This window comes from Colletotrichum phormii (genome assembly GCF_030913505.1).
Source record: "Colletotrichum phormii strain CBS 102054 chromosome Unknown BDP81scaffold_15, whole genome shotgun sequence".
Classification (NCBI taxonomy): domain Eukaryota; kingdom Fungi; phylum Ascomycota; class Sordariomycetes; order Glomerellales; family Glomerellaceae; genus Colletotrichum; species Colletotrichum phormii.
Window position 1 is genome coordinate 1253472 of NW_026851457.1, and position 18353 is coordinate 1271824.

Sequence of the window (18353 nt, forward strand, 5' to 3'; positions counted from 1 at the left end):
TGATTTCGTACCAGCCCATGATGAAAATGGAACGCGGTTTGTTGCGTCAGGCTGCGGCTTGCTGGTGTTCTCGGGAGATAAGAAAGTCGCTGGGCGATATAGTATGGTACCAAAAGGAAAGAAGAACCTGGGGCTCGCTGGAAGGCATCGCGGCTACTTAAACTCCGAGGCTTGAGCAGCCTAATATTCTCAGGATTGCACGCAGCAAGACAGACCACATGATATGCAGGTGCACTACGCCGCAAACTCCTGCATGAGAATATCATCATTGGAGCTTCTTGGGCTTATTGAGACAGACTTGCCCAATGGGGAAGTAAAAAGTTCATTGTACGTGCGAAGCAGCAAGGTTGTTCCACTAGGTCTTACTGCTCTGATCAGTGACAAGCGTGGCTCATCTCATCACAAGCGAGCTGAACAGGGATCGATTAATGTCACGAATCAGCATACAGAGTAGCTCATGGAAATCGGGATCTCAACTGTGGTCTAATCAACTATGGAAAGGGGAAAAGGGAAGCCCTTGAGGGAGCCCCTTTTGTATGCCAATACCTCTGTCTACCCCTTATCTCTACCCCTGAGATATCCACTGCTATACTTCTTTCGTGACAATTAACCTGTTGACAGGCCAGGCAACGACAGAGGCTAAGAGGGGAGCAAATACCCCACTCATACCACGTCTTCTTTGTGACCGCACAAATCGATTTGGTCGACTACAATATGACTGGAGGTAAAACATATCTTCGCCAGACTCCAACAACTTGCTTTCGCATTCGACTCTGGTTAGCTACTTATCTAAGTGTTGCGTTACCTCTTCGAACCCGTCGAATTCGAAGAGAAAATGCTGTCAGCAGTGTATTCTAAAACCCAGGTACCGGCTTCCCAGGTTTCCCAATCCTCCTCATTCTCCGCATTTCCAAGCATCTTAAGAGCCTTGACACGCCACTTGTAAGTACCAGCGGGTACGGGAGCTTTGTTATCATCGGAACCATCCCAATACCATGTTGAACCATTCCAAGGGTCCTCTGACGTACTCTGGTATGATTTGACGACTTCCTTTCCGGTCTTGGCATCCACCATGCGAATGGTCATGTTACGCGACTGCAAGAGTAGGGAGACATCAATGCTGGGAAATTCGTTGCCAGGGAAAGAAGCTGGAACATCTGCGGTCATGTTCAACGTGCAGGTATAAACGCGGCCTGATTCAGCATGCGATGACCGGCCGGCGGTCACATTGTACGCTGAGAGATACGATTTATCGCGGTTGATGCTGTGCAAGGTAGTGAGGGGTGCGCCGAAGCCCGTATAGGGTAGCGAGAGTCTGTCAACGTCGGTTGCGCCCTTGGCTTCAATGTTTATGTAGCCGCCAAAATAGGAGACTCGAGTGGAAGCTTCCGATAAGTCGGGCTCCTTTGAGATTGAGACCGAAACTGTGGCAGTCTTTCCTGGCCCAATTGAGAGAGTTGTGGGGGAAATGTTGACCTCGGCGTATACGGGATAGACCACGGCTTTAGTGAGTTGGTAGCCATCGGCCTTGTCGAGAACATAGCCAGAGCTGGCTCCAACATGACTCAGTTGGTAGGCGGTAGTCTCCAATCCGGTGTTCTTGATGGTAAAAGTCAACTCTTTGGGACGATTTGCTGTGTCATTGAAGGAAAGAGCAGAGGCGTCGAGTAATGTAGCGGAGTTAACTGCTCCCCAAGCGTCGACAAGACCAGATCCTTGTTGGAAGACTGGCGCTAGGAAGTCTCCCGTGTTTCCCATTCCATCGTACCACTTGACTGGGCGGGATGTGGCTGCGATCACATTTCGGATCTCTTCAGAGCTGTAGTCTGGATGCTGCTGTTTGACAAGTGCAGCGATGCCGGCGACGAACGGCGTGGCCTGACTGGTGCCTGACGAAACATGATTGTCAATAATAGCCTGCGGAGCTCGTGAATAGACGTTGAACTTACCGCTAACTACTCCGTAGCCTCCAAGCCATCCAGGGAAAGTGCTCAAGATATTGCCGCCGGGAGCATGGAAGGCGGGCATAGATCCTGCTCGAAGAGTTGGACCCCAGCTGGTGAACGCGGTGCTCAGGAGGCCGGACCGGTTATTTGCCTTGTAAGTGAGACTGACGTCTGCAATAGAGACGTCATTTGCCAGAAAGACTTGGACAGAGTCATGTTTCGCCTTCGCATTCAGTAGTTGCTTTGCTGTTTCATAATCGACCGTGACATATCCCTTCTGATTTGCTGCAGAGACCTCCAGGAAGAGCGGTCCTTCAGAAACAGTGTAATTGCTCCAGCTGTAGTACATGGCATACGGAATGCCAAACTCTTTGGTAAGAGAAACTGATGAGTTATCGGCCGCCATCCAGCATTGGTCGAACTGGGAGAGGAAGATAACTTTGGACAAGTCGGCCGGCAAAGTAGACTTGTCCGGAAGTAGCTGGCAACCATTAGTGTTGGGTGTGTCTGAAGTCCAGACTGTCAAACCCTCGTTTGATGGGAAGTCGAAAGGCAAGCCAGGGACGAAACGAATGGGTCCGCCTTCATCCCCTGCAGTCCAATTGCCTCCCCAGTTGTAGTAAGGAGTTTGCGAGTTATCAGTAGACCCGACGGCGGCAACGGCATCTGCGCCTCCGGGACTGGCGCCTGTAAAGATGCCGGGGCCACCATTCCCAGCTACAAGGGAAACATAGGTGCCGTTATTGAATAGTCGCGTAGCCACAATAGACCAGGGGTCTTAATATTGTCAGTACGTTCCTTGGGCTTAGATATGAGTATGCGGCCAAAATACCTTCAGGGAAAGTGAGATCACCTCCATACGAGCATGAGATAACATCTACGCCTCTCTCTGCAGCCTCGAGGAACGAGTTGATGATTGCGTCATCCGCAGTTCCAGAGGTGCAGCCTGTAATACGGTAAAGCTCATACGTGGCATCCGGCGCTACGCCAACGACACCGAATTTACCCTCATCACCCTTGGCTCCCACAATGCCCAAAACGTGCGTGCCGTGGAAGGAACAGTTGTCACGGACATCATTATCACCGTCTGTCATGTCGTGGGCATAAGCAATGTTGGTTTTGCTCAGGCCCGGGGTATCAACATCGAAACCACTGTCAATAACAGCCACACGGATGCCTTTGCCCGTGATGTTGCTGGCATGAAGCTTTGACACTCCAGTATCCACGTGCGTCGGCAAGGTATTGGCTGCGATGCCGTCTCTCGCGTTGAGAGCTGAGATCTGGGACAAGTCGCGCTTGGACGATCCATGAGTAATGCTTCCCCAATTACCGTCAGAAATTCCTGGAATCCTCGGCATGTAGACGGCCGGTGTTGCTGAAGTTACTGGCCATGCCTTGTGAATGCCATCGATTGACTGTAGCGTCGGCAGTACTGACTTTCGAGAAACTCCATCGTTGGTGCAGTCGACGTTGAAAGATCCTCCTTGGAATACGGCGTGAGTGAAATGGAATCGCGAAGATGCTGTGCAGTCAAGGCCGGAGGCTGCTAGAGATGTCTGCGCTCGGCTGATGAGATCCTCTGCGCTCTGTCACCGTGTTAGTGGCATCTCTACTGCGGTATTACAATTGTGTGTTTTTACCAATTGCATGGATACGTCGAACTCAACAACAAAGGCGTCATTGTAATCAGAGAAAACCAACCATGGGAGGCAAGCTGCAAAGGCAGACTGCTTAACGAATGACTTCATGATGGTCTAGCAGACAGTTGAGTAAACCAAAACTTCCAAGCACAATGCTTCGGCCATGGTCAGTAATCGCCTCAAGCCTTATAAAATGTCCTTAGTTCCCTGGGGAAGACCCCTGACTCGCGCGAACCATCGCGGGCCCCCCTACTGTAGAGTGCAATACGGGCTTTCGCTTTCGGTGCAAGCCAAATTCCCAGTGGTCGAACTCTAACATATTGAATGCAATTACCGACTTCTCCGTATCCCATCGAGTGCCACTTGACGCCATTTTCGCCAAGGGCGGGGTAGAGCCAATAAGAAGCTGTAAATCTATTAAGTTAACCAATAGGGTTACAGTACCTCTATTGTCTATATATTCTGCGTATGCCAGAGGTACCAGCAATCCCCTTGGATACATAAGGGTACGTTGCAGTCTAAGCAGCCCTTCCTCGTGTACTTACGCTGCGTGAAGCTATTCCCAGATATCTCGCCTAGTGCCTTGCGGGCCCTTAATGCCCTTGTATTACTACAATAAGAACAAGGGGGATTAACCTTCCGTGACCCCTTTGTATGGTGTTCCCATGGGATAGAGGTATTCCTTTTATCTATAGCCCGTCTAGGCCGTGACCTCTGCCGCCCTTGTGCTAATGGTCCAAACTGCTGGATAACCTGGGCTGCAAGCAGCTGACGCCAGCGGTAGTGGGTTTTCACCTTCTGCCACCTAGGGCTGCCCCATAGCTGCAGTAAGAAGCTATTCACAACTACCACTTCTAGTAGGAAATTCCAGGCAATTGACTGCCAGCCCCCTCGACGAATGGGGTGGCTATATTGATAATAGGACCTCATCTGGTCACTCACATCAACCCCATTCATCTTGTGGTTGTATTCATCAATTGCCCTAGGGATTGGTAGGTCCTTGCGGACGTCTGGGCCAAAGACTTGCCGGGCAGCCCTCTTGGCAGTGGAATTCCCAGCTGGGCGACGGCGGCTGCGAACAACCTCCTCGCCGTTCTGTAAGACAGTTGATAGGAATAGTACAAGGGCATTATCCTTCCAGGTAAACTGGTTAACCTATTTACGAGTTAGCTACGTAGGCTAGGCTAGGCTAGGCTGGGCTGGGCTGGGCTGGTAGCTTACCTCCCCATCTAAAGTAGGGATACAGTGTACTTCACCCCAGGGGATATCCCCTCCTTCAGTCTCTTTCTCATCAACTAAGGTCTTATCTATCCCACTATCCTTTCGACAGGTACCAGAAGCTCCAACCTGTTGCTTCCGTAGGGTACGAAAGAGCCGTATAGAGGCGAAGAGGTTGTCAAGAAAGACGTGGTAGGTTGCAGCTGGAAGTAGGGAAACTAGGGTAGTTACTACCTGCTGTGTTGGTGTCAACAGAGCCAGCTTTCCGGCAGCCAGCCCAGCTGGCTGGGCCTGGGGGACTAATGCGTATGGGCCCCTTCCATGTACGTGACACAGCCACCGTATACAGTAGCCAGACTGGGCAAGGATCCAGATCTTATAGCCAGTTGGAATAGGCTTCGTTGGAATCGTTGTTGTCTCAAGAGATCGACCTATAAATCGAACCATAGCCTCATCAACTGTAAGATCTGAACCAGGTATATAAAAGGAATCCCCAGTCTCTTGGATATGGGCTGACCACTAGTCAACCTTCCAGTATACATCTAGCATTTAATCTTGAGCCCGGCCCCTGCCCCGGCCCCGGCCCTGGCTGGGCTGGCTGGGCTAGAACTCAGCAGTATTAAATATCCGTAGTCGCCGGAGCAGTAATTGGAATTCGGTTTCTAGAAATAAACCGCATAAATAGGTAGATAGGATCCTCTCTTTACTCTTAGGTTGACCAATAGGTTGATAATGCAGATTCCCTATGGATCCCTATATATAATAGGATCCCTAGGAAGAGGTAGATCTCTTCTACTGAAATCTGCCGCCATGAATTCACTCCAGACGTTCTAGCCCTAGGGCCAGACAACGGCATCGCATTTGTCCACTGGACCCACGACTCCACGAGGCTCTGCGGAACGTATTGGACGAAGAGATCCAGCGGGCTTGCCGGCAGCTGCTGTACTTCTTGGGCCCGGGCTGGCACGTCAAAGGGCCGGAAGGAGCCCGGAGGTCCATGCTCGGTAGCTGGAGGTTCGTGGGGCCGGACTGTTGCTGCGTCACAGCGTTCTGGCGTACAGTCTGTATTACAGGCAGCAGTAAGGTCTTCTGGAAGGATCTCAACTACTATACAACTGCGTACGGAAGTAATAGAAGCATCGGAATCACTAGAAGACATCGCAGCATTAATCGAAATGGTAGTAATAGTGGTGATACTAGGCAAAAGAGCATAGGGATAAGTGACGTATTGTTAAGTACCCCTTTGAATGCGGGGTAATAAAGTGTAAATAGTGGGTATTTTGGGGCTTGGCAAAAATGGCGTCAAGTGGCACTCGATGGGATACATTTCTCACAATTCTCGGCGCGGTTTTTGCGCATTGTCGTAGAAGTAGCATAAAGGGGCCGGCTCTGGATTTTCGTTCTGTACGATAGCCCTTGGCGCAATAATTACTTCAACTCTTACCCTGCATCTGTGCAGTAGACACAGTACCTTACAATCACATTCTCTTGGCAGCTTTGTATCTGGATTGCCCGTGGCCAGACCATGCCTCTATGCTCTTTTGCAACATCTCGATTCGGCGTACGTAGCTGCGATTTTTGCTTTAGCAAACTTGCAGGGCGACAAATTGGCACTCGAACGTATCCAAACTCAGTCCCACTTTGAATCCAAGCAACCTAACCACACAAGCATGTACCCGCTCCGGCCTGGCCGCACCGAAACATCCGGACTTGTGTACGTTTGCACGGCCGAAGGAGAGAAACTTCATTTGTAAGGCCGCTAGTTCGGCGGTCGAGAGTTAAACAGGCCAGCCATCGTAGTCGAATCATAATGCCTCCGTAATTCCGAAGCAACTCGTTGAATCCCTTCAGATACATGTGCTTCTCAGAACCAATAACTCATTACCTAAGCCCGTTGTCGGCTGCGGTCATCGATGATACTTCGAACATCAATAGCATAGTGTTGGTATCCCTATCACAGGAAAGTTGGTTCGAACCGTAGGGTCCTGGGGGTGACGAAGTATCAATATCTCTGCATTGATTGATTCTGCGTAATGTGTAAAAGGGAGATCCCAACCGTAGGTTGGTTGGGTAGTCGCGGTCTAATTGTACCACCTCGAGGTGGCCCATGCTCTTGCCCTTATCCGCGGTCGAATTGGACTTCCAATCCGACAATAGTGCCACTTCATTACCTTTAGACATTTGCTTCTCTCGTTGAGGCACTGGTGTCCAAGGCCAATAGTTAGTTGCATCACCAAAAGCGTCCTGGAACAGACTTAGAGATACCGAAATCTCGAGTGCTGTTGTACCAACATAGGAAAAGCGTGGAAGGAGATGTGAGAGTGAAGGGTAAATGGTGTTATTTCGAACCAAGTATGTGTGATTCCTGCACCCTAGGGAGAAAGGACAGCCTGAAATCGACTATTAGTCCCTGCCAACAGCCCATTTGGTGGCATCCCTCAACCAAGAAAAGACCATGTCGGTTCCCTTTGACCCATTTCTGGCAACAAGACCCCTCTTTGGGTCGGGGTCTGGACCAGGCGCGTTGAAGGCTTCGACCAAGCGTGTGTTATCTTTGCCAACTTCCAGAATTGATCCTCCGACAAGTGCCTCCTCCTCAACGCATCGTAGCATTGCCTCAGCAACCTCCCGCGGAGTGACCCAACCATCCTGAGCTTCGTCCAGATTAACCAGCTTCTCTGGGTGCTCAGTCCAAAGCGGAGTTCTTACGACGCCGGGTGCAACAGCGTTGACGCGGACGCCATCGGTCTCTTCCAAGCGAGCGAGACTGCGAACAAACCCAGTGATGGCGAACTTAGAAGCTGCGTAGAGAGGTGCATTGATGTTCGCAACCTGTCCAGCCACTGATGAGATGTGAACTATGCGCTTTGGGTTCTGGGGTGAAGCTTTGATCGAAGGTGGTAGGGCGGCATTCGTGACCTCCTTAGGATGAAGCCAGTAGGAGATGGCTAGCTGCGTAGAACGAATTGGATGAGTGATATTGATGTCAAGTAGAGCATATTTTCCGCCGTCTACACTGTCCTTGCTCTCGGATGATCCAGGCGGGTGCCAGAAGTTGGACCAGTGCGGCTCATAGACGCCCGCTCCGGGACAGAAGATGTCGAAACCCCCAAATTCATCAATGGTAACTTTGAACATGTTGGATAGCGCCGGCCATGAGGTCACATCGGTCTTGACGAAAACTGCGCGTGGCCTGCCGTTTGTCTCCTCTTGGTTGCTCGAGACGAGCTGCTCCGCCTCTGGTCGACGAGCGAGGTCAGCAATGACGACATTGCAGCCACGCTCAAGGAGCAGTTCAGCAAAAGAAAAGTTGATGCCTATGTTTCATTCAATGGGTTACTCAAGATATTATAATGCGAATGTGGTGGGTGAGCTGGGACTGCATACCTGACCCAGCCCCTGTGATGATGGCCGTTTTTCCGGCCACGTTGTAGGGCGCGATCGATTTCGTGACGGTCATGTCGCCGAATACGTCTGAAGTATTGGGTAAATCAGCTGAAAATCGAAAGATATTCGTTGCCCGAGTTTCTGGTTCGCGAAGGCAATTTTGGAAAGTAACGCCTCACTGTGTTTTGAGGGTGTTACGAGGAACAAGCTGTTGTTCTGAGTAGTGGTTTTCTGGGAGAACAGCCAAGAGTAAGAGAAAGTACATCGACAACTTTGGCGAGGGGTGAGAACATGAATAGACTTGGACCTGCTCGCGAGGCCGACGATCGGACCCTGAGCTTTGCCGAATAAGACGAACTGGCGAAAGACATGCCCACGTCATGCTGCAACGCCATGCGTGGCTTCTCCACGGGGTATGCTCGGTTTACCCCACAGAGGAGCTGGGCGAGACAAGTGTAGGCGTGGCTAACCTCACCCAGGCGCTTAGACTTGCCGAAATTAGATACCACAAAAGATGTCACGAATCAGCATACAGAGTAGCTCATGGAAATCGGGATCTCAACTGTGGTCTAATCAACTATGGAAAGGAGAAAAGGGAAGCCCTCGAGGGAGCCCCTTTTGTATGCCAATACCTCTGTCTACCCCTTATCTCTACCCCTGAGATATCCACTGCTATACCTCTTTCGTGACAAAAGATCACATCCCACTCATGCCGGAGGAAGAAGGGCCAACGAAAAGCTGACTCAGTCAAAAGAATTCCAAGGGTTGGTAGAATTAAAAAGGGGGCCGTTGGTGTTCGAGATGCACCAGGATTCTGATAATATTCAGATGGAAGCATACATGTACACCAAACCACTACTGGCTAAGTTTCCAACACTAATATCAGTCGTAGACGTTGTGAGCTTGTCAGTCAGGATTATAAGAAATGGCAGCACTATAGGTGTCAACGCAAAGTAGAAATGCAAGGTACTAAGTCTTCTAGTCTATTGAAGGGTATTGAAAATTGTAAGTTGAAAGGCAATTTCCCTAGTACAAAGTATATATCAAAGCTTTTCAAACGTTGTTCTCAATTGCTTTTTGTACGGAGTCTACCACGGAGCTGAACTTCCCCAATGTCATGAGTGGCGAAGTAACAGTCATCTGAGCGAAGAACCCAAGTGTCGAAACCAGATATCTGAAGATTGTGGCCCGCTCGTTCGCCCTCGAAATGAAAGTTGCAACTAGGCAGAATGAGCTGACGGCAATGCGTACAAGATTCCTGGAAAGACATTTGGTCAGTGCTGAGACCGTAGAAGACAGCGCGAAGGAGACATACTGATTTGTGCCGGCTTTGGTAGGATCAACTTCGACGAGTAACTTCAAAATGTCAATGGCAGACTCGAGAACCTTTTGTTCTATCTTATCAGAGATTGAGTCGCCCAATGGTCTGGCTGAAAATCTTCCGCAGACACACACTACCAGATCAAAGTACAGCAGGCTTGTTGAGATGTCCCCTTGAGAGGGCGTCGTACTTGGGCTGTTGGGTGAGGCGATTCTCGAGTCCCACATCGTGGTGGGTGCTGGTCTTCGTGCATTGAAAACGTCAACTCTCAATCTTTAAGCTGTTCCAACCAGTGATCTACATTTTCTGATGTGAATACCGTCGACCGGGAAAGAGCTTCCTGTATGTCAAATTCGTCTGCTATTCTGGCACAGCATTGAGCCAGACGGTAACGAACCCCAAAGGTCTGCATTGACGGCCTCCTAGGTCCGATCTCGGGAGACATAGGCTCGTGGTCGATGTAAGCATTATTCAGAGCCTAAATGCGAGGAGAAAAGTTAGTGCGTGACTTCTGTGGCTGATGATAAAATCGCGAATGAAAATGGCGAGCTTACCGAAGCTTGTCCGTTGCGCAACCGAAAAGGCTTTTCAATTATGTACAGCAACCAAAACGCGTGGTTCAACAATTCGACTTCCTCACTGGTCTGGCAGACTATCTTGAGGCATGCCAGGCTGTTTAGTCTCAACGATTGAGCGCAAGCAACTGCAGCACCGAGCAACCAATCAGTGTCTGCCGGTTTCCAAAAGGTTGAGGCCACGAGCTTTACGAGAAGTGTCAGCTACATTCCCACAGGGCTCACAGCCTCTTAAATCGCTATTGCTTACCATTGTGATCAGTGCCTATTTGATTGAGTCAGAATAAGCTCAGTATACTTGGGCAGCACTGGAAGTATAAGTACCTTGAAGTTCAGAGCTGATGGAGGACACGAGTGCAGTTTCTCGACATGCACCATGGCATTGCTATAAAAGCATCTCATGTTCGACTCTGTCTCTTTGGAAGGGAAGGATTGTCGCATCGAGATTGAGCAACCAATAGAAAGTGCGGCGTATACTATCGAACTCGTAACATGGTCCGACATCCCTTTCATAACCACCTCTTCAAAGAGTCGCAGAATTTCAGAGTCTTTAACATATTTCAACCCACAAAGACAGATGGTTAGATCACACTCATACTACCAGCAGGCTTTGTACGCTGGACTATCTCAATACTTACAGATATGGTTCAGATGCGGTGAAAGCTGCCAGCAACAGTTAGCCTCAGTTCTCAACCCCATCAAGACTGCTCCTGGAATTGATAGCAGTGTACCGTGAAGAAACTCAACTAGTGTGTCAAGGCTAGGTTGAACGCTTTGGTGGGAACTCTTCGGAAGCTTTGGGCTGTAACAGCAGGTGGTAGATTCGTCTACAAGATCCATGAGGTTCTGCCCAAACTGTTTAGAATTGCAAGAACTCCGATCTCTTCCTATAAGGAGCTTCACCATCTCGGTTGTTGAGTACGCAGATGTCACTGATCATCCTGTAAGCTGGTATACTGTCTCCCAGAATTATGGCTTGCAAGCATACCATGAACAGAATGGTCGATGATGCTCTCATCGGTGGTTGTCTGCAGAGTTTCAAGGCTCCAGTCGGCCGATGCAACACTATCAAACTCCTGGAATCCAGAGACGCTTTGGCCATTAGATAAGAGCTGCGTGCTCCAACAATAATCCAATGCTGAAGAGACTGGGCTGGCGATGATCTCCGTGCTCTGTGCTCCTAGAGCATCAGGCGAGTTCAGTAGACCACCTGACAACGGTCCCCAGTGTTCTTCAAGGGATTCAGTCGTCACCGGGGCCGGGAATTGCCCAAGATCCAATAGCCTATTTACACCTGAGAGTGATGACTGAGTTGACGAGGGCCCAAAGTAGTTCAGGTGATCTGTCGGTGAAGGGGGTGATGTGGATTGCTGTGACGTGAAGTTGAAATCATCGAATGATGCACTTTGTCTGGTTGTCGCGTTCAAGCCTGGTCGGATGTGCTTAGCTGCTGTATGGCAAACAACGCAGTATAGTTGAATCTTCTTACTGTTCTGACTGGATCTTCCCCTCTTCTTTGGTGTGACGTAGAAGCAGAAGGAGGCGGATGACTGCAAGTAATGAGATTCCATGGCGTCCAGTCCAGCCATAGGTACACTTACAAGGCACTTGTCGCAACTCGGCCTACCGCCATTGCCTATGAATTGTTATGCTACTGCTTCGAAGATGTTCTTCAGCTTCTCAACTCACATTTTCGTTTTCGTACTTTGCATGTTTCGCAAGCGCCGGGTCGACGTTTGTATACTCTTCCACCGATGTCCGTGGTGTTTGCTGAGGTCGGCGAAGACATCGCAAGAAATGGCTTGGAATGGAATATGATGGATGGGATGGCAGAGGAAACAGACACAAGAGAGCTTATATCGTCGGAGTCATGCTGTGTTGTGGGGGTCTTGGAATATGTAAACCATCGCCGTAGTTCAAAGCACTGATAGACCCCGGGCCGTGATTTCCGAGTCGAGAAGCAGTAGATCATCCCGCGAGGACCATCCAAGGTAAGGTAGACTGGTAACTCCATCCCTGCCCAATGAGTCCTGAAAGATCTAGCCGGCCATGGTTCTTGACCTACATGTAACAACTATCTTGTCTCTGGAGGACGCTACTGAACCTTGAACAGGCAATGCTTGAGTCCTGCGATCATCCAGACGCCTCGTGGAATGAATTTCTTCTGGACTTCTAGCCGAACTTTGATGGCTTGGCCCCCCTACGCTCCCTGTCTCTCAGCTCAGGTCCCCATTGTTTCTAGGCCCGTTCCTGTTCCCTGGATACTAGCAGCTTGGGTGCATGTCTCGAGAGACACATGTATGGCGGGCAAGGCCTCCGTTCTCCTCTTTGGAGTCGGCCCCACCCGCCGCATCGTTCACTTAGAGTACCTCTGGAAAAGCTCAGTGCGACAGCCACGGACTTCCATTGGAGAAAGAGTTGTGATGATCTGTTTCAGAAGATTCTTTTATCCGAAGAAGGCTTCCTTGACTATTCCAGATGGTGAGCATTACCCGTAACATGTGGATCAACTTCGGATTTCTCTCTCAGACTTTAAGGTCATCCAGTCACAAAATTCCCTTCACTGGATCGCTATCTGTTCGTTTGCTCAATTCACAACAGGAGGAGAAGCTGCTGGGCCAAATTTTCTTACAGCCCAGCTACTTTTCCCCTCTCGCACATGAGGTCCTCCATTCCTCAACTGATCGAAGTTCTGGATCTGGCATTTGTTCCTCTCGCTGCATTTGACGGTCTGCTACGTGGTCCCGAATAATGTCAGACGCAGTGTTCAAGGGACCAAGGCATTAGAGCTACCAGATATACGTCCATTGTTATTACGTCCATGGTGTTACGGGCTGGACCCGATTAATGGATCCGGGCTAAGGCCCGGATTCTGCCACGACTTACCGCGCCAATTCCGCGTGGGTCCCACTTGAACGTTTTTCCTCTGCGGAATCCCCGCCCCAAATCTCTCCTCTTCAGCTTAGATTCTATATACTGAAATCACCCCTACGTGGTCTCACGAGGGCTGGGCTCTTAACACATGGCAACTTGCATCGATGATCGCCATGGGAAATGGTATCAGCGCTGCCAGCCGGATTGCTTCACCAAAGCCATGAACTCAAACGGGGCGGAAATGGCCTGACTTTGACTTACCGTGATGTTATCCGAATGAATGTTGAACAAAATTAGACCTCCCGCTGGGGTCGCAACTCTGACGTTAAAGAAAATATGCATGCGTTGACTCGGGTGTAGGTGCGTGAACTCTATTTCATGACCCAATTCGTAATTCGGAAGCAGGCTAGGGCCTTGCTCGTGGTCTCCCGTGGTTGAAACTAGCGAAGCTTGGTAGATCTTCGGTAATGTTGAGTTCCTTCGATTGCATCGTTTGCCAGAACGAATACCATCGTGGCCTGATTCCAGACCAAACTTAGGCTGGCTAGGACGGGCTTGGCCTTGGTCTGCCCGCTCTCGTACTTGGTCGTATTGTCCTCAGCCCTATCCGATGGCCTGGAATCCTGGAAGCTAGCCTCTTCAACCAGTGAATCTCCTCATACCGGGCGAAGGAAGTCTATTTCAAATCCCAATTGGGCGAGCTGACGCAAACAAAAACTCAGTGCCTCGCGACTTCGCTAATGTCGCGCGGGGAACTGTCAATCCCGCGGGGTACCGGTTCGCTTCCCCAGTAAGGTTCTGGGCGCAAGTCTCCAGCAGGCAAAGGTCCAGCCATAACCACCTTATCTTGCATTGTCAACATAAGGCTAGCTTATGCTGCTCCCAGCATACTTACGGTGTGTCAGAGCTTCTCACCTGAAGTCTGGGTGATATCAAGCATTCTGGAGTTGCCTACAGCAACAAAGCGTCAATGTTTCTAGTTCGAATGGGCATCTCTGGAAACGCTTCATAATATGTCATAAACATGATGAACTAGACGTGGTTTATCCCATTCCGAGAAGCACAGCGATTACGACGAGGAGTCGGCCGGTGAACCTCTTTGGTTCCACGTATGTTATCTGTGATTAACCTATTGATACAGTCTCGATCTGCGATTTCGTTCGAAACACGCCTTGATTTCTACTAGTCTTCGTCGAGAGCCTCCTCATATCGGGCCGTTTCATATCTCTGACAGTGCCTACGTTAAGCTAATCCGCAATGTAAGAATTCTCAAGCACTCATTGTAAGGAGGGGCTGAGCCTGGTCGGATATTCCGAGATCACAAAACTCGCCGGCTCACCAGACGACCGGGAGCGCCCGTGGAGTTATTCTCGTGCTGGGGTCTAGCGTGGCAGATGAGCAAAAATCTTCAATTTCACACAAAACCCCCATCTTCCTGCCGTCTACAGCTTTTCTCTTTTCTCGAGATGACTTTTAGTGTAAATTGAGTTGATAGGAAAGTCCAACCAGTCGCAACCTCTGCCTTTCCCCGCCTCCTCACGCCTTACTTCTTGCGGCTGTCTGGGAACACTGACAGTTGCGGCTATTATATCATGAACTCGGGCGATATGAATATAACGATGCTTTTTCTATAGCCACATTTGTCCACAGTCATTAACCTCAGTATTCTCGAAGAAGACTAATGATGGCGATCATTTCCGGGAGGTCTGGCCTTGCCCCGTCAGAGGTGTAAGTTTCCGGTATTGATTGCACGCTAGGTGAGGCTGTGCCTGTGCCGAGAACCGACCACGTCTCATGAACAGGTGAGGAAATAAGTCTAAATAAATCGCTCACTGGCTTACGTTGGAGAATTCCTGATCAGCTATGACTGGGCAGATAAAAGTTGGAATGATACTCCAGCCTCTCTTCCTGCAGATGCCGACAAGGCCGCCACAGTACCTATTGAGCGGCAAGATTCTTCTTTCCAATGCCATTCGCACTGCAGAACCACAGACCATCAGACTAGCCGTAGATAGGTTAACGGAAAGGCATCCAGCAACCCGCCACCGATGCGTTCTTATCTTAAACTAGCTATGGATTTGGCCCAATCAAATGATCCATTACACGACGAAAAGCCGTTACCATGCTTTTCTTGACTCATGAAGGCGTTGTCAGTTGATAGGACCTTGAAAGGCCACCGATTTCCAACACTGACCTATGGCAATAGACACTTGATATTCCCAAAGAATCCGAGCGTTCAACTACATCTCGACGGGGTCACGCCCAGTACCACGGACCGAAATTGTCCAAATCGAGTAGTTCGGAAGCTGTCGCAAAAACGACGCCGTTGATTACGGGCAGCAATTAACGCCATATATACCCTACGACAGAAGCTTTATGTCATCCACCCTACTCTTCTTTTGGACAGAGACCTGTACGGCAGACTGCAAGAGGCACTCCGCCAAAACACTTTTTTCATGCGTCAAAGCAGAAATCGAATTTAATAATCACCCCACCACCGATTATTAGACTTTACATTAATGAGATAAACTATAGATATAGTTTAAGTAGAATTACGGCTTAAGATATATTATTAATTAAACATATAGGACTCCGTACGGTGGTATAGAGAACTATAGGGTAGTATATAATAAACTTCTTAGGTTCTAAAATTAACTAGCTTATAGAACGTAGTAGGAAGAGAGGTCAAGGAGTCTATAGATAATATAAGAAATTATAAAATAAGGAAGCTATTATATGGAGATATACTGTTACGGCCAGCTAGTCGTAGGGGTAGTTTGCAGAAGTTGAGGCTGCGGAACTGGTAACAGTAATCGTAGTCGTGGATAGCTTCAGGGAAGCTATGTCTGTAAGTCGTAAGGGTAGGTAAGGCTTCGGTGATCAATCGTAGTCTTGTCAAGGTAGTAGCTGAAAGCGGATGTTAATCCTGATACGAAGTTAATTGCTGAAGAGCTATGGAAAGTCTGTCCTAGAGTCCGGCTCGAGTCCATCCTATATACAAGTCCTGGTCCTGAACATATCCCTTGTCAATGATCAGTTCCTCTGATCGGGTGAGCGCTCATTGTTCGGCATGAGCGCTCATTACTTGGCATGAGCGCTCATGGCCCCACCATGGCCGCTCATGTCTTATCTTATCATCACGTGACTTGTACCATAGTTCTTCCGTTCCGTGAGAGGGTGCCTATTGTCCCTTATCTCCTGCATATGTGGTGTATTATAACCGCCGCGAGCCTGCGGGGCAGGCCCTGTTCTTGGTCATGCATGTTGGGTTGTAACAAGGGCCTGCCCCGCAGGACCACGGCGACTAGGGCACACCATAAGTGCACGAACTATGGGAACACATGCGTCACCCTACGGAACGGAAGAACTATGGAGCAAGTCACGTGATGGTAAGATAAGGAAAGCCGTATGCCAAGAATACGGAGTCCGTCCCTTTGAGGTACGGAACTTCTGAACACATACCTCGAAAGGTACCCACTGTTAGTAACTGTTAAGGTTATAGAGGGCTACGGCCCACTGCACTATCATCTCTCAACATCAGCCCATACGAGCTGAATTCCACGACCATGGCGGTCTCCCTAGATGTAGGGCCATCGATTACGGTTCACGGGGACGTCGGTATATCTCGGCGGTCGGGACGAGTCCGGAAGCCGACTGCAAAGGTTAGAGTGGTTGAGCAGGTTAACCACCAGGACAACTCTGAGCTTAAAGACGAGATCAACAAGCTTTCGAATCTTGTCCAGGACCTCCTACGTCGGGACGCCGAGAGGGAACAGTTTTTGAAAGACTGTTTGACGAAGATCGAATCCTTGGAGAGAGAGCTTCAGGAGGAGAAACAGCGTTCAAACCGGCATCAACGTGGTCTAGCAAGGTCTATGTACGCTATTGGCACAGGGCCTAGCGAGACTGACCTGAGTTCCCAGGGGCATCCCTCGCACACAACCCAGAACCGCGTAGATCCTTTAAGGCCGCCCGGTTTGTAGCTTGTTTTGCGGCTTGTTTAGCTGGCGTTGGTTTATCCTGTCTTCTGGACAGTGGCTAGCTCACCGCCGCCGCGTATGAACGGACTAGGGGCGGCTGGTTCTGGGTTGTGTGCGAGGGATGCCCCTGGGAACTCAGGTCAGTCTCGCTAGGCCCTGTGCCAATAGCGTACATAGACCTTGCTAGACCACGTTGATGCCGGTTTGAACGCTGTTTCTCCTCCTGAAGCTCTCTCTCCAAGGATTCGATCTTCGTCAAACAGTCTTTCAAAAACTGTTCCCTCTCGGCGTCCCGACGTAGGAGGTCCTGGACAAGATTCGAAAGCTTGTTGATCTCGTCTTTAAGCTCAGACTTGTCCTGGTAGTTAACCTGCTCAACCACTCTGACCTTTGCAGTCGGCTTCCGGACTCGTCCCGACCGCCGAGATATACCGGCGTCCCCGTGAACCGTGATCGATGGCCCTACATCTAGGGAGACCGCCATGGTCGTGGAATTTAGCTCGTATGGGCTAATGTTGAGAGATGATAGTGCAGTGGGCCGTAGCCCTCTATAACCTTAACAATTACTAACAGTGGATACCTTTCGAGGTATGTGTTCAGAAGTTGTCATGAAAATACATGATCAGTGGGCTGGATATCTGGGCAAGGTGTAGGTGGGGCAGCTCCGAGATGTGAAGGAGCTGCCTCACGTGACCCACCTGCACCTGCCACAAGAACCTTATTCAACTCGACGAGGACTTGCTAATCCTCGTTAGTGAGGATATCCTCACTTAGGACATGATCTTCGTCATTTTCGAGGCCCAGAGTGTGGCGTACGTAACCGTTGATCTGGGTGCGTTTGAGTAGGGCCCGGTTGATTATGTTGTATGTCGAGTTCTATCGAGTAGTGTTACTCAACATCAGATTCAGCTCTTGTGACGATTCCTCCCACAGAGTAAAGGCATTATCATCATCAGCAGCCTCGTTACTAATAGCTAAGAAGCTCTCAGAACGTTGTGGCGATGATCTGATATACTTGACGATGTTCCGGAGCTTGCCGACTGGACCCCTAGTCCTCCAGTAGGCTAGGTCCTCTTTCACTCTTCCAGCGTTAATAAGACGGTCAGACTCTTCCTCAAATGCCTCCTCATCAACGCCATGAATGATGGCACGGCCAACGAGGTTGGGGATGTGGCCATAGCATCGAATTCGACGTTGTTCAGCGTCAGTTTCTGTATATAAATGTGATAGAGATGGGTAGAGAGCCTTGATACAAGTGTTGTTAGTACTGGCGTTGTTAGAGACTGTCATACTAATCCTGTTGAGTAGGTCCCAGTCCTTCATAATAGTGTGTATCGTGGTAGCAACATTCTCACTAGAGTGAGCACCAGGTTAGCGGCGGAGACCTAAGAGGTACTGCGTCTGTTTACCCG

General features: G+C 49.6%; 3 protein-coding genes across 3 annotated transcripts; all 3 read right to left on the reverse strand.

The window, feature by feature from the left end:
* Window positions 1-724: 724 nt before the first annotated feature.
* On the reverse strand, window positions 725-3620 carry BDP81DRAFT_353451 (serine endopeptidase). Its single transcript, XM_060586247.1, has 4 exons — window positions 3587-3620; window positions 2779-3532; window positions 1950-2723; window positions 725-1889 (listed from the first exon to the last, which is right to left on the reverse strand). Exons 1-4 carry the CDS (start codon window positions 3593-3595, stop codon window positions 802-804), a joined length of 2625 nt encoding a protein of 874 aa, XP_060443167.1. The 5' UTR covers window positions 3596-3620; the 3' UTR covers window positions 725-801.
* A 3342-nt stretch (window positions 3621-6962) lies between these two features.
* On the reverse strand, window positions 6963-8445 carry BDP81DRAFT_473410 (short-chain dehydrogenase). The gene is made up of 2 exons (XM_060594653.1): window positions 8192-8445; window positions 6963-8121 (listed from the first exon to the last, which is right to left on the reverse strand). The coding sequence occupies exons 1-2, from the start codon at window positions 8262-8264 to the stop codon at window positions 7208-7210; spliced, it is 987 nt and encodes a 328-aa protein (XP_060443168.1). The 5' UTR covers window positions 8265-8445; the 3' UTR covers window positions 6963-7207.
* Window positions 8446-9244: 799 nt separating this feature from the next.
* On the reverse strand, window positions 9245-11876 carry BDP81DRAFT_451750 (uncharacterized protein; the record flags this gene model as incomplete). The annotated part of the gene is made up of 11 exons (XM_060592669.1): window positions 9245-9449; window positions 9507-9785; window positions 9839-9990; window positions 10067-10291; window positions 10338-10352; window positions 10412-10635; window positions 10726-10797; window positions 11076-11537; window positions 11577-11637; window positions 11689-11723; window positions 11777-11876. The coding sequence occupies 11 exons, from the start codon at window positions 11874-11876 to the stop codon at window positions 9245-9247; spliced, it is 1830 nt and encodes a 609-aa protein (XP_060443169.1).
* Window positions 11877-18353: the final 6477 nt, after the last annotated feature.